Here is a 14,808-nt window from a genome sequence, read left to right as displayed (position 1 = left end):
TATATATATATATATATATATATCCTATGTACCCTAGCTGCCAGGTATAAAATTTTTGAAACGAAACCAAGTTGATGTTGCAAAAAATTTTGCCACCTCATATCAATACCTATTTAGCTAATTAAAAATGTTTAGAACTACATATAATATAATACAAGTGTGACAACTCAATAAAATATATGGTTGTGTTTTAATGCTAAAGAATACGTAAAACTAATTCACAAGAATTTAACACGTAGCATAAACTCAGAATTTGTGTCCCTTGCTCTTTATTTATATACAAACACACAAAAAAAAAAAAATTACTGCACAAACACAAGAATTTTATGAATCTAAAATTACACTTTTCTTGTGCTCACATGGAACAAGAATTACATAATTAACCCTATACGCAAATTCCAAACACACTCCGATCCCCAAAAACAAAAGCTATACTGAATAATGATGAAACAATTACAAGGGTAGTGCAGGAATAGGAGTTGGCCACCAAGGAATCACAATTGGGATCACAGGATAAAAAAGCAAGGAGAGACCACCGTATTTGGAAACCTTAAACCTACGAGTTAGCAAATTGCAACAAATGATGTTATCGCCAAACTTCAAAAACACGGTGTCCCTAACATATGGATGAAAAGCAAGAATCCTACTACACCCTTTCACATTTTCGCTCTCATTAGCCTTCAACTCTTCAAAGCCTGGCCCAACAACCTCAGGGAGACAAAACTCATGCACCAATTCCCACGTTGTTGTTGTTGTTGTTGTTTCTTCTCCTTTCCCACAATGTTTCAATTCCCAAACTCTCCCACTATACGCTTCAAAGGCACTAGAGGGTGAAATAGGAAACTCAGATAATTGCAATGTTCCACAAGAAACCCCAAGGCACCCTCTATACGCTTCACCAAAGCCACGGGGAAGTTCAATCACCGAAGCCACACGCTCATTTTCATAAGGGTCGTAAACAAGAACCCTCCCTCCACCCATGAAGTACAACTTCCCCTCGTGTTCAACGCTCGACGCCGTGAGAAAGAACCCACACGCAAACCCTTTGGGACACGACACGAGGAAGTTCTTCCATTTTCCTGTCTCGGAGTAAAAAACCTCAACGTCGAATGCAGACCTCGTGTCGCTGAACGCGGGAATGCGAACAACCCTAAACCTTCGCTGAGAAGCAGAAAATATAGATACCTTTGCGTTTTTCGTCTTATCAGTTTCAAGATGGTAATAAGGGTCGCACGTGAAACCCACGAGAACCCCAGCGTGATCACAAAGAGTTAAAGCACAAGGGAGTTCCAATGAATCCTTTGTGAGTGGGTTACGTATGTGGTATATGCATCTGTGACGTGGACGAGGGTTTCCATACACTAGTAAACCATTGGAACATGCAAAAACAAATTTTAAGACCGAACGTAATTGAGGTACGATGTTGGTGGGTTCGAAATTCGGGCCTAGGAAAGATAGAGATAGGTGGTTTTCGAGAGGCCCAAGTTGGAGAGAGGGTGAATTTGGTGTTATGACTAAGGCATTGTATGGTTTTAGAATGAAGCTGGGTTGATCAAGGTCTTCTCCTAAGGCTTGCGTTTTTTGGAAGAGGGTGTGTTGGTGAGTGAGGAATAAGGAATGGAAATTGGGGTTGGAAATGAGGGTGAGCCATCGCTTTGAGACGCTCTTGCATGTGAAGAGGGATTTGCATGGGAGCTTGCAGAAGATTTCGGTGAGGGAATCATCAAAGAGGTTGTTGATGGTGGTGTTGGATATGGAGGCATGGTAATTAGGTGATGATGGGGATATGGTAGCAGCCATGGATTGATATCGAGGGAAGAGAATGGGTTGAGCTGTATTAAATGATATGAGGATTTAATTGGTTCATATTTTGAGACTTTGAAATTTTGCTAATTTTGTTACTGATTTGTAAGGGGTAATTATTTATGGGTGGTGATTTGTGGGGGAAATGATGGTTTTGAAAAAAAAAAGGTGTTTTTTTTAGAAGTGTAGTTATTGGATTTACCTAATTATTAGGGTGAAATGATGGCTTTAAAAAGGTTTGTGTGGAGTTCAGAAATATGCACGTTGTCTTGGATACTTGTATTTGATCTCAGTTACGAGATTTATGTGTGTAGAAAAATAATTAGTAATACTTATAAGAGAAATATTACATTTATTTTTCATAACTTGAAATATCAAATTAATATTTTTCTTCTCAATGTAAAAATTAAAGGTGTTTATGATCTGATCAATTTCTTTAACTCATTCTAGTACAATTCTTTTTAACAAATATAAAATTTAAAATATAAACTATATTTTTTTAACGAAGTCATCAAATTATTCCAACATGACCTTTATCATATATTCTCTTAAGGGACAAGTATAAATGTCCAACTTTTTTCTTCTCTAACTTTTTTTTTGGGTAATTGTATTTACTTCCATCACCTTTTATCCCCCAAGGATGGCTGTGTATGATACAAGACGACCAGCTTGTAGCGTTACCTTAGCTACAACCAAATTGAGAGAGTTTTTTTAACGAAGTCATCAAATTATTCCAACAAGACGGCTGTGTAAAGATGAGTAAATCATAGTGTTGTCTTTTAGAATGTTTTTCCTTACTTTATCTCATAATTATTTTTTAGAATATGTATTATTCTTGTTATGTAAAATTTGATTAAGTTATGAAAATTAAATTTTGATGGAATCGCTTGAAAACAAATGAAGAAAATCCTTCAAAAACAAGCAAAATAGATTTTTTTTTTTTTTAAACTTGATTGTGCAATTGAAGGAACTTATTTTGATTGAAATTGTCCATTTCGATAATTTCATTCACGCGTGCGAGATTGAAAACTACTGAAGAGCAAATTACTTTTTGAAAAATCAAAGTACCAGTTAGCACGATTGTAGAGAAGTTATGCGAAGAAAGTTACCAATATTAGATCAGTGTATATAAGAATATCTTTGTATACATATCGAAATCACGTAATTCGACCATTAGTATTGTAAATCTATAAATAAAACTAATGACTGCCAATTTCCAGGGTTGATACATAATCATTTAATTCCTCAAAATACCGACACACCTACCATCGAAATTGACAAAAGTTCAGCCGGTTATCATATATGTATTTAATTCCCCAACTTTTATGAATTCATGTTTGTCTATTTTACACTACACATTTCTAACCCATTGACTTTTTTCAATCTCCATTTTTCTCAAAATTTTACTTTTCCAATCCCTATTTCTTATTATTATCAAAATTACTTGCAGACCAATTATTAAATCGAAAATACTTTTATCAAAAGTTATTCTATTATCTGTGAATTACAACCTTATTATAATTCAAATGGACATATTTATCAAAATTATTATCGTAATTTGCATTAAATATTAAACAATTCTCTATTAAATTGAAAACTAAGAACTTGCTTGTTTGACTAAAAAGAACTCATAATCGAAAATGAATTTTATTTCTCACTTTTAAACATTTATTTATTAAAAGAATCATTTAGTGAAAATTCCTTTACTATCTTGAAAATATTTTCCTTTAGAGGAATAGATACAATTTTTACGATTAACAAATTGGCATGCTTGATGGGACTTGTTTGCCAAAAATTTGATCTTAAGAACAAGTCTTAATGAGAATTGTATGTTGTTAAGAAGTGGTAGAATGACAAGCAATAGTCAAAGAAACCGATGTAATAACAACAATACTAACAATAACCTTACAAACACTTCTACCAATAATTGTGGCAGCAATGAACAAAATCAAACCAATTTACCCTATGAGTGAATAATGAAATGGTTGTGGGTACTAGTCATACAAACAATGACCCTACAAATGTAAATGGTGAAGATGTAATGTGCTCACAAGTTCAAACAAGCATTATCAAAACTTTGTTGCCACAAAATAGTATAATCTCAACTACAAACACCCCACCATTTTCTACCACAAAACCATGGGGTATGCCATCAGTGTCTAATGAGATGAACCTATCACAATCGAATCTGCCTATGCCTCAAAGTCAAAACTCAACTCCACATATTGTGGTTAGTAGACAAACTAACAAGCATTTATAACTTGGGGAAATAATCATTCCCATGATGCTGATCACTTAAGAAATATAAGAGTTCCTATCGAGAATAGGATAACAAGAGAAAGTAGCATGATCTCTATAGGTGTTTCTAATGAAACATTAGCATGTCTTTAGACAACAAATAGACCATAGTAATCATGAAATGGTTAACACTCTAACAAATCACATGGCTACGTTTTTAAATCCTATGTTGAGAACTACCAACGAAAGTTATCAACAAATGAATGGTATCTTAGCTCGAATAGAAGATGTGTGACACTCACTACCTCGATATACATATTTATATAATAAAATACATGGAAATGCGAAATTACATAAAATAAATTTTATGTTCTAAGCATAAAAGAGTTCGTGTGGGTAAAAGATTCATGTCCACATTAATCATCAAATTTATCAAATAAGGGTATGAAAACATCTTCGGCCCAAAATAAGGTCGTCCAATTTTTTTTTTTACAAAAGAAAAATAAGTTAAACGGTGGAACAACATAAGCTAACATGTTCAGAACATTATGCAAATAATACAGAAACTCATGCCCCAATCTCACATACTATTAGAACATTATGAACCGATTCCTCCAGCAGGAGATTCCTTATAGAAATTCACCTAGCCATTTGCTACCAAGAACAAGGTTCGAGATCATCACAGGATCCAAACACAAACAACACATGAGGAGTGAGTCATCACATTCCTCGACGAATAAATGAAAACACACAAGTATGATATAATTATGACAATAATATAATTATAACAATAATATAGGTATAATGAGACTCAACTTTGGCATAGTTCGCATCATTTAAACACTCATCATGTAACATCACTTGTCCTAGTTTTTAATCACAAATCACATTCCATGCCTTCACGATTAATCACATATTCAAGACAACAAATTTCAAATACGTACAGTACCACATCTCACACCTACATAATTCATTACCCACCATCACGTAACAAGTCACAATGATCATTACACATGCGTTATGCAACATATACACTAAGACTCAATCCTATATGCAATGTGGTATCATGTTAGTGAAAAACCTCGTAGGGAACCTAGGAGTAAATAACAAGACAGGTCACACACTCGTAAGTCAGATCACTTTCACTAGGTAAAATCATAGGGAGACCGTCACACTATTTTGTGAGAATGCTTTAACCATGTGAGATCAACACATGCTTAAAAGAGCACTCAAATCGGGTGTATTTACCCCCAAGGCCTAGACTTTGAAGAGTTTGTCAGGGTCTCTTTCTCCTGATTCAAGTATAACCCAAAAAACATTTTAATACACAGACTCTATCTATGAATTATACAAAACACACAACTCCTCAATTGTTCTCAAAATAATTTTAACTCGTTGCGCCTTAAAGTAATTCAACTTGTTGGGTTCCCACAGTGAATCCCATCACAATACTTACCGCGCATTAATTCGTCGCCCTTAAAGGGTCTTACAATCATGTGATTTTACGATTCATAACTCAACTAAATGTATACAAAATCTCAATACACATATGATCTCACAATTCAACACATACTCAACTTGTGACTTACACACAAATAATCACACTTTCATAATCCCAAGACATCATGTTATCACGCCTCATTCATCATATACATATCACACAAAAATAATATTAATATGTTATGTTCATATGATTAATCATCTCATTAAAACAGACATTTAACATCATATATATGCCACTAGAGTTTGAATTATGCAATACACACAACTACTCAATTATTTTCAAAATTTTTTTAACTCGTCGTGCCTCAAAGTGATTCAACTTGTCAGATTTTCATAATGAATCTCATCACAATACTCGTCGCACATTAACTCGTCACCCTTAAAAGGTCTTACAATTGTGTGATTATACAGTTCATAGCTCACAACTCAATGCGTACAAAATCTCAATACACATGTATCTTACAATTCAACACACACTCAATTTATCACATACACCCAATCTCAATCACAATGTTATAATCCCAATGCAACATGTTATCACACCTCATAAATCATATAAACATCACACAATATTAATATTTACATGGCACAAAACATGTATATATTAAATTGAACTATATTATTTTCAATTAAAAAGAGTTAATAAATAATTAAACTAAAAATGCATTGTGTGTGTGTGTGTGTGCACTATAACCATCAACATGTAATAAGTTAATGAGACCAAAACATGACAACCCAAGTTATGCCTATAGGGGTTCTCCCTTATAGAATTCATGATTCACAACTGGTCAAACAATTGTTCTTTCGACAACCAAGCCATACAAAATATTTAGAAAAATTAATCAAGTATCAAATAATATAGTTGAAAACCAATGAAGATGTGTTAAAGGTGTTAATAGAATCCAACTACTGGAAATGTCTTTGTCCAATGAAAATTTTAGCTATTTTTAACAATCCAATAATCCAACTATTGGAAGAAGACATTTTTTTTTTTGCATAACACCTTCCAAACTATGATTAGTTTTGTCATTTTCATGTTGAATTATTATTGTTTGCACATTCCGTTATTTTAGTTTTATTATGTTCCTTTTATTATGTTTCAATTTCATTTTACTATTTTCAATTGCTATTGATAGTACTTTTCGTTAGTTGAGAATTTTAATTTCTTCATAGAATATAACTAACATGTGATAACTGTATATTCATTGTGTTCTTTATAATACATATTTAAAAAAAAAAATCAAAAGATCAAAAGTCTTGAATAAATTAATTATTATCAATCCAAACATATTATTATCAACATTTAAAAATTAAATAATATAAGCAAAAAAAATTATATTTAAGAACAACATCATTTTTTTTAAAATTAAATATTATTTTAAAAAATTTATATTTAATAAAATAATACTATGAAAATATTTAATTTTTTTATGACTGCAAAAATAATATTTAAAAAAATAATATTTTAAAATAATTAAAATATTAACTAAAAAATTTAAAACTTATTTTTAAAGATACTATAATTTAAAAAGAAAATTATCATTGAGAAGTTGGGTTAGCAGCTCCTGACTTCTTAGAGCCTTAACAACCTGGTGTTTTTTGGGAATTAGATTTAAAAGAGGTGTAGTTTAAGGATTTTAGAGAGAAAACATGTGCAAGAACAAGGATTCCTTTTTTCATGTATACACATTCTCACTTCTATATTTTCTTAAAATACACTAGTTTTTGAAAAAATTCCTTATACACCTCTTTGATGCAGCTTTAGGAAGTCGGGTTTGGCCACCCCGACTTCCATACATTGATTTTTTTTGTTTATTATTATAATTTAAATTATTAAAATGATATAAATATTATATTATATAAATATATTTTTAATTGATTTTAAAAATACTTTTTTATTAAAATATTTTTTTAATTTTTTATAATTTTTTAAGAGATATATACATATAAAGAAAAATATAAAAATTGGAGAAAATTATAGTATATTTTTTTAGTTACAATGTATGTATTTTTTTAGTTAAATTTATGTGTCATTGATGTTTTTGTTTTGTTATGTTCGTTAATTAAAAAATGAGAAAATTTGTTAGTAGTATTAAAACAAATTAAAAAACACAGTGAAAAATAATTGATACATCTTTTTTATATAGTAGACATAAACTTTCAAAGTGTGATAACTGAGATGACAGTCGAGAATAACGAAACATATCAAAAAATACAATTGCAATGCAAATTTGACAAAACTAATGATAATATGAAATATGTTGTGCAGGAGACATGTCTTCTTCTATTTCGGTTACTCATTTGTTAAAAATAGCTAAAATTTATATTGGGTAGAATCGTTTCCAATAGTTGGATTGTACTAACACCTTTAACACGTCTTCATTATTTTTCAATTCTGTTATTTCATATTCGATTAAATTTTCTCAATACTTAGCATGACCTGGTTGTCGAATGAACAATCGTCTGACCATTCGTGACTCATGAATTCCATAAGGGGGGACTCCCATAGGTGCAACTTGCTTGATTAAATCCTTGAGTTTGGCCATGCTACATCCCAAAGGAATGTCAAATCTTATTGGATTTGTTTCAATGAAGGAGTAACCCAAAAACCCACCTTGGCGTGGTATGTTCTACTTCCCGTTGTAATACATAATTACATCATGAGTAGGAGTGATAGTGGATTGAAGCAGGTTGAGTATACCATCCGGTGTTCTATTGATGTTACTTCCTTCGGGCCCGGAAGAGGAGTCAATATCACTACCAATAAGTCTCGTATTCATCTAATAAGTCCTCAAGATTGGAGGTTAAGCCATGTTGGTTGCTTGGTGGGTTATTATTGTCACAGATTATGGCAAATAACTCCACAAATGGCAGTGATGGGTTGTTGTAAAAAATGTTGAACATTTGTCGAACATCAGCATCATCTCGCAGAATAAAAGATGTGTACATATAACGTTGTCCCGACTCAAATATAGGGCACCGAAAGTGGAGATGTTGGATAAGTTGTTGTGGTTCAATGTCTAGTTTTTGGTGAACAAGTTCAAGCTATTATGTACAGGTTATGACCTTCTTGACCATGAAAGTTTTTGTGTTGTTACTAGCGAAGGTGGTGCCCTCATTAGTGTTAGAGATTTGGCCGTTGTAGTAAACATAAACATATACAGTTGGGTGACACATTGTGGTAGGGATTGAGATAAAAATTTGAAAGTGCTGCGAATGCCTTTAGCTGTAGTGGTATTTATAGAATTTGTTTATAGTTGGGTGAGTCACTAGTTAACTGTGCATCTAGATGAACGAGTAAATAAGCACTTAAACATATTTGCAAAGGTCCACAATGTGCAAATTGCAGGGTGTTGCTAGTGAGACATTTAATTTTTTAGAAACATGTGCAAATTACAGAGTGTTGTCAATTTGGATTGTAATTTATCCCTGGTAACTAATGCAACAAATGTCCATTATAATTTTCAGAGTGAAAAAAGAAATTTTGAGTTGTCCATCTCATGTCAGTTTTGCTGGTGAGATAATTAATTTTTTAGAGACCTGTGCAAATTGCAGAGTGTTGTCAATTTTAACTTTGATTTTCCCTGGTAACTGATGCAGCAGACGTCCATTATAATTTTCAGATTGTCCAAATAATAGTTTTTTCGATTTTGTGCTCCTATTTTGAGGTAGTTGTCCATGTAACTGGTGCATGATATATTTGTTTTTGGATTCTTTGACGTTCAAACTATGGAAAAAGTGTGTCACGAATATCATTAATGTGTTCGACATAATTTAAAAAAAAAATGCAGAACATGGACACTTAAGCATAATTGCAATGGTCCAAATCATAGTTTTTTGATTTTGAGATCCAATTTTGAAGTGGTTGTCCATGGAACTAATGTACGATATATTTTTTTTTGGATTCTTTGACATTAAAAAATTTCATAAGACGACCACTTAAACATTGTGTTAAGGGTGACAAACATACTTTGTTTTTTTACTCTTCATTTGAGGTCTTGCTTTCTCACCCTTAATATAATTTCACCATTTGACAACATATCACACACGATAACATTCTCACAAAACAAAACTCTATTTGTAACTCTCACAATATTTCCACTCATATCCCACAAGCACCCATGGCTCCACCTAAAGAAATTGTGACCGTCATTTACCACAATGGTCACATTACAGACGACTCAGTTCAAGGATTGGTGTACACATATGCGAACCCCATATTTATCTACATAAGTTGTTCTATTACGATAACGCAATTGATTCGGAAAATTAACAACCATCTCCCCACTCGAGCAATTGAAAAAGTTGCTCAATTGTTATTTCATGTCCCTATTTCATCAGGGTTAGACACGTTATATTTCAGCACAACTACTCGACAATGACGATCTTAGAGGCGCGGTGGAAATAATTCTCCAGAATACACAATTGAATTTTGTCAAATTCTATGCTGTTACTGACCTTATTCCTCAACCACAACCATCGTCTCCACAACATTCATGTCCACAACTACAACTACCGCCTCCACAATACTTCATACACACAACTATTATCTAAAAATGATTATTTTTTTGATGCCCAACAAATCTCCTTTGACCAAAAAAACCATTCTTCATCCCCCTTTATGTCACAACAACCAGAAACACAAACATCAAACCAAAATGAACATGCCATCGCTAACGAAGATCTTATTATACTATTTCATAAGGAAAACATGGATATTTTAGTGAGAATGAGGATTAACAGTTCTTTGATCACATCAATCACCAAAGCGATGATCAAAGTGATAACCAAAGCGATGACGAGGGTGTTGGCAGACCAACAACACTTCCGTCACCTCTCTTGCAATATCACTAACCTAGGTGTTCAGTCGACTTGAACCTTGACCACTTACCACACTTCGTTGATCGACACGATTTCATTCATCAACAATATAATGTACAACCACCAACCAGTGCACTCGAGGTTGACATGGCCTTCGATGAAAAAGCACAATGTATTTGAGCAGTCAAAGAATACAACATCATAAATCATTTTGATTGAAGAACAATTTATTGTGACCAGAGAAAGCTAAACTTCATGTGTAAATCACATGAAAATGGTTGTACATGGAGCTTAGGCATGTGCAATTCAAAGAGGCATAAGAAATAGATTATCAAGAGTATCAAAGGTCATCACACTTATCTCGCGCCAATGCTGAGACAAGATCATCGACAACTCGACAAACACGTCATAACACAGATCATCCAATCAATTGTCAAAACAAACCTAACCGTCTCCATCAAGACGTTGATTGCAGATATCAAAATGTTCATGAATTATACCCCATCCTACAAAAAGACATGGTTAGCAAAGCAAAGAGCATTGGAGATGATTCATGGAAATGGGGAAGAATCATATGCCAAGCTGCCAAAACTTTTGGGAGCTTTGCAATCTTGTGTTCTCGGGACTGTGGTCGTTGCTCAAACAGAATCGTGTTTGGGGAAGAGATATCTTACCAGGCAAAAGAATGCTTAAACATGTCCTTTGGTCATTTGTTCCATGCGTTAATGCGTTTGCATATTACAAACTCATAGTACAAGTAGATGGTACATGGCTTTACGAGAAGTATATTGTCACATTATTGATAGCCACAGTTAACCATATCTTCCCGATTTCCTACACCCATTGTAGAAGGGGAGCCAACTTCAGCTTGGGGTTTTTCCTAGAGAATTTGAGAAGACATGTTACTCTGCAAATTAACATTTCTCTCATTTCAGATAGACACCCCTCGATTATAAGTGCCTACAACAACCTAAGTAACTTATGGGTTCAAGACACATACCATTTCTTCCGCCTGTGCCACATTGCACAAAATTTTCTTCGCAGTAACTCAACCTGCAGACATTTAAAGAAACCACTCATTCTGCGGGTGAGAATCTATTTTATTTCTTTGTTAAACTTTAATTTCAATCAAATTTCATAACGTAATAGGTTGATTGAATATTTATAGGTTACATATACATGGAGAAGATGCACTGGCGACATCTTGGGAATATCCGTGCGAATAAGCCAAGTGTAGCTAAATGGCTTGATCAGTTACCCAACAAAAATTAGGTACAATGCTTCGATGAGGGGGAAACGTTGGGGACCTATGACTATAAATTTGTCTAAGTATGTTAATTCCATGTTCAAAAACACAAGACATTTGTCGGTATCATCGTTGGTTGAGGAGACGTACTTCAAGACCACACAACTCTTTGTTATTAGAGGTCGGCAAACTTAGGCAATGATCAACTTCGACACACAATATTCTGAAGTCGTCTCTGAGGCAATGAATAATGGTCAATAAGAATCAAATACACACATGGTAAACGAATTCGACAGACACAATCACACATTTATTGTAACAGAGACCCAATCCCCACTTTAAACACCTAGACCACCTACCTGGAAGGTTTAGAGTAATGTTACAATCCTAGACGTGTGATTGTGGTGAATATCAGGCTAAATACTTACCTTGTTCTCACCTCATGTCTGCCTATAAATCTGTCAATGTTAATCTCATGAACTATGTGTCGCCGTTATTCACTTTACAACACATTTTTTGTACACTATGATAACTCCTTTGGTTCACTGCCACACGAATTAATGTGGCAAGAATATGAAGGAGATCAATGAGATCCTGATCCAAGGAGAAAGAGAACCGCAAAGTGACAACATGACCATAACAGAAATAATTGTTCCAACATACCTTCATCTTAATTTTTTACTTAGCCAAATGTAATTGTTTAAGTATTTTATCTATAATGTAGTATAATGTTCTTCTATAAATAAATTGTTAAACAAAAGTATTATCATTTTTAAAAAAAATCTAATGACATAAACAAAAATTATATTTAGTAAAATAATAATATTAAAAGTTTTAATTTTTTACTAAAGCAAATATATTATTAGACAAAATTCAAATTTTAAAAAAAATGTTCACCTAAAAAATGTTTTATATAAATTAAATAATATAAGAAAAGTAATTATATTTAATAATATTATTTTCTTATTAAAAAATTATTTTAATAAAAAATTATTTTTTAAATCGATTAAAAATATATTTATATAATATAATATTTATATTATTTTAGTAATTTAAATAATAATAAAAAACAAAAAAATCAACTTACTTACGGAAGTTGAAGTGGTCAAACCTAACTTCTCAAATCAAGGAAATTTTTTCAAAAACTAATGTATTTTAAGAAAATATAGGAGTGAGAACATGTATATATGAAAAAAAAACCACATGTGCAGTACGAGAAAAATTCTCCCCTCCAAATCATAATATACTCTCGTTGAGTAGTTGACCGACTCCACACACATCATAGTGCAATTCACCTAGTTCTCATGGAAGTCCACCTTTAACATAATGGTTCCCAAATAACTCTAATCAACTCGATCATAGTCTTTGCTAACATTCACTTTTAACGTCATATCACCAACTCTACCCCTCCTTTTACAATTCATGTAGTGAATAATAAAAGAAGCCATTAACACATTGTCCATAATGGATACCAGCCACAAAAACAGATTGCTCCTTAGGTAATTTTAGGCAACACTCTTTTCAGTCTATTTACCATGCCAACACCTTTGATAAAAATTTGTAAATGACATTACACAAAGATATAGGCTGTAAATCTTTCATGCATAAAGGAACGACACATTTAGGAATAAGGACAATAGTTGTATCATTAACATTTGGAGGAAAAACACCATCCTTAATCCTAGAGCTACAAGCAAGAGTAAGCTCATCCCCACACAAATGCCAAAATCTTCTATAAAAGGGTAGATTCAACCCATCAAGAGCAGGAGATTTATCCGGATGCATATGGAAGAGAGCCTCACGAAACACGTCTTTGGCAAAAGGCGCCATCAACCTCTCGTTATCAAATTTAAATTCATCAACAGAAGGTTGAACCACTTCCAACACTATACCTCATAATAGCTGACAGAATGAGCAACGAGATCAAGGAAATAATTTTTGCAACATCACAAAGACCCCTTTATTCGTATTAGTTAAACATCTAATATATAGTGTACAACTCCAACACAAAGGAACGGGTTGTATTTATATGAAAAAAAAGCAAGGGATTGTATTCCAGTGTTAGACGATCTACGTACTAAATTGATGGATAAAGAACGAAAAATAGATGGCAACGTACGTATTTTAGTTGATAGAATGCATTTAGTACCAGGTTTGAATGTTTGATAAAGTCGGTAGAATAGATGAAGATTGGGTAGAGTAGATGAAGATTTTAAGTTTTAGTTTTAAAATTAATTAAATTCGAAACTGAACTAAAAACTTATATAAAAAGTAATATTTTATTTTTTGCTGAATATAGTATTTTACTTATACGGTATAAATATTTAAATTTAAGCACAAATTTCTTATTCATTTTATAGTTTAAATATTTAATTTTTTTCTCTTTATTTCCTTTTTTATTATAAATTTTAAAAAGATTTAAATAAAAACAACAAAGAAATTTCGTAACTTACGCTCACTCTTTAGAAGAAATACATTAACAAGTTATATTTTCAGTACATTAAAAAAAATTAAAAGTAAAGTTTACCATTACATTCATTAAGTAACAAGTTCTCACTATTATAAATTATGTTTTTTACATCGTTAAATCTACATCGGTTATTGGAAAACCGGTGTAGTAAATCACGCGGTGGCATTTTCGAAATTTTATTTAACTTTATGAAAGACTTTACGTCGGTTTTGTAAAACCGCCTTTGATGTTAATGTTACAAAGGCGGTTTTATAAAAACCGCCTTGGTATGTTAAAAGATTACTACGGTTTATTTTAAGCACCGTAGTTGAAATTTTAATATTTTAATTCGCCATTTTACGCTTTTTTTGCACGCTTGTAGACTCATCTTCCTGCTAGGGTTCTTACTAGAGGAGGTCATACTAGGTCCTTCACTCCACCGCAACCTTGCCGTTGTCTGTGTAGGTCTCGATAGCCAGCCATAACCTTGTTGGTCTTCACTCCGACGGTCGTGCGATAAGTACATTATTTGCAAACTAATAGTTTCAAATACTAACTCTGAACTCTCTGTGATGGATACGAACGACCCTTTGGATTTCGAGGTAGAAGATGACCTTCTGAAATGCCCTCCAATTAACAATAAAAGGTATCCCTCCACCCCCTTCCCCAAACTCGCTACTTTTTGCCCCCCAAATTCTGCAAAGTTTCAATTTTTACCCTGTTTTTCCTCGGGTTTAGGGTTTTATAG

At 32.8% G+C, this 14,808-nt stretch overlaps 1 protein-coding gene across 1 annotated transcript; it reads right to left on the bottom strand.

Annotated features, from left to right (window-relative positions):
• Nucleotides 1-453: 453 nt before the first annotated feature.
• On the bottom strand, nt 454-1,800 carry LOC102666623 (uncharacterized). The gene has a single exon (XM_006587977.1). The coding sequence runs from the start codon at nt 1,798-1,800 to the stop codon at nt 454-456; it is 1,347 nt and encodes a 448-aa protein (XP_006588040.1).
• Nucleotides 1,801-14,808: the final 13,008 nt, after the last annotated feature.

Source organism: Glycine max, chromosome 9, assembly GCF_000004515.6.
Source record: "Glycine max cultivar Williams 82 chromosome 9, Glycine_max_v4.0, whole genome shotgun sequence".
NCBI lineage: Eukaryota > Viridiplantae > Streptophyta > Magnoliopsida > Fabales > Fabaceae > Glycine > Glycine max.
Note: the sequence above shows the minus strand (reverse complement) of the source record. Positions and strands in the feature narration are given on the sequence as shown.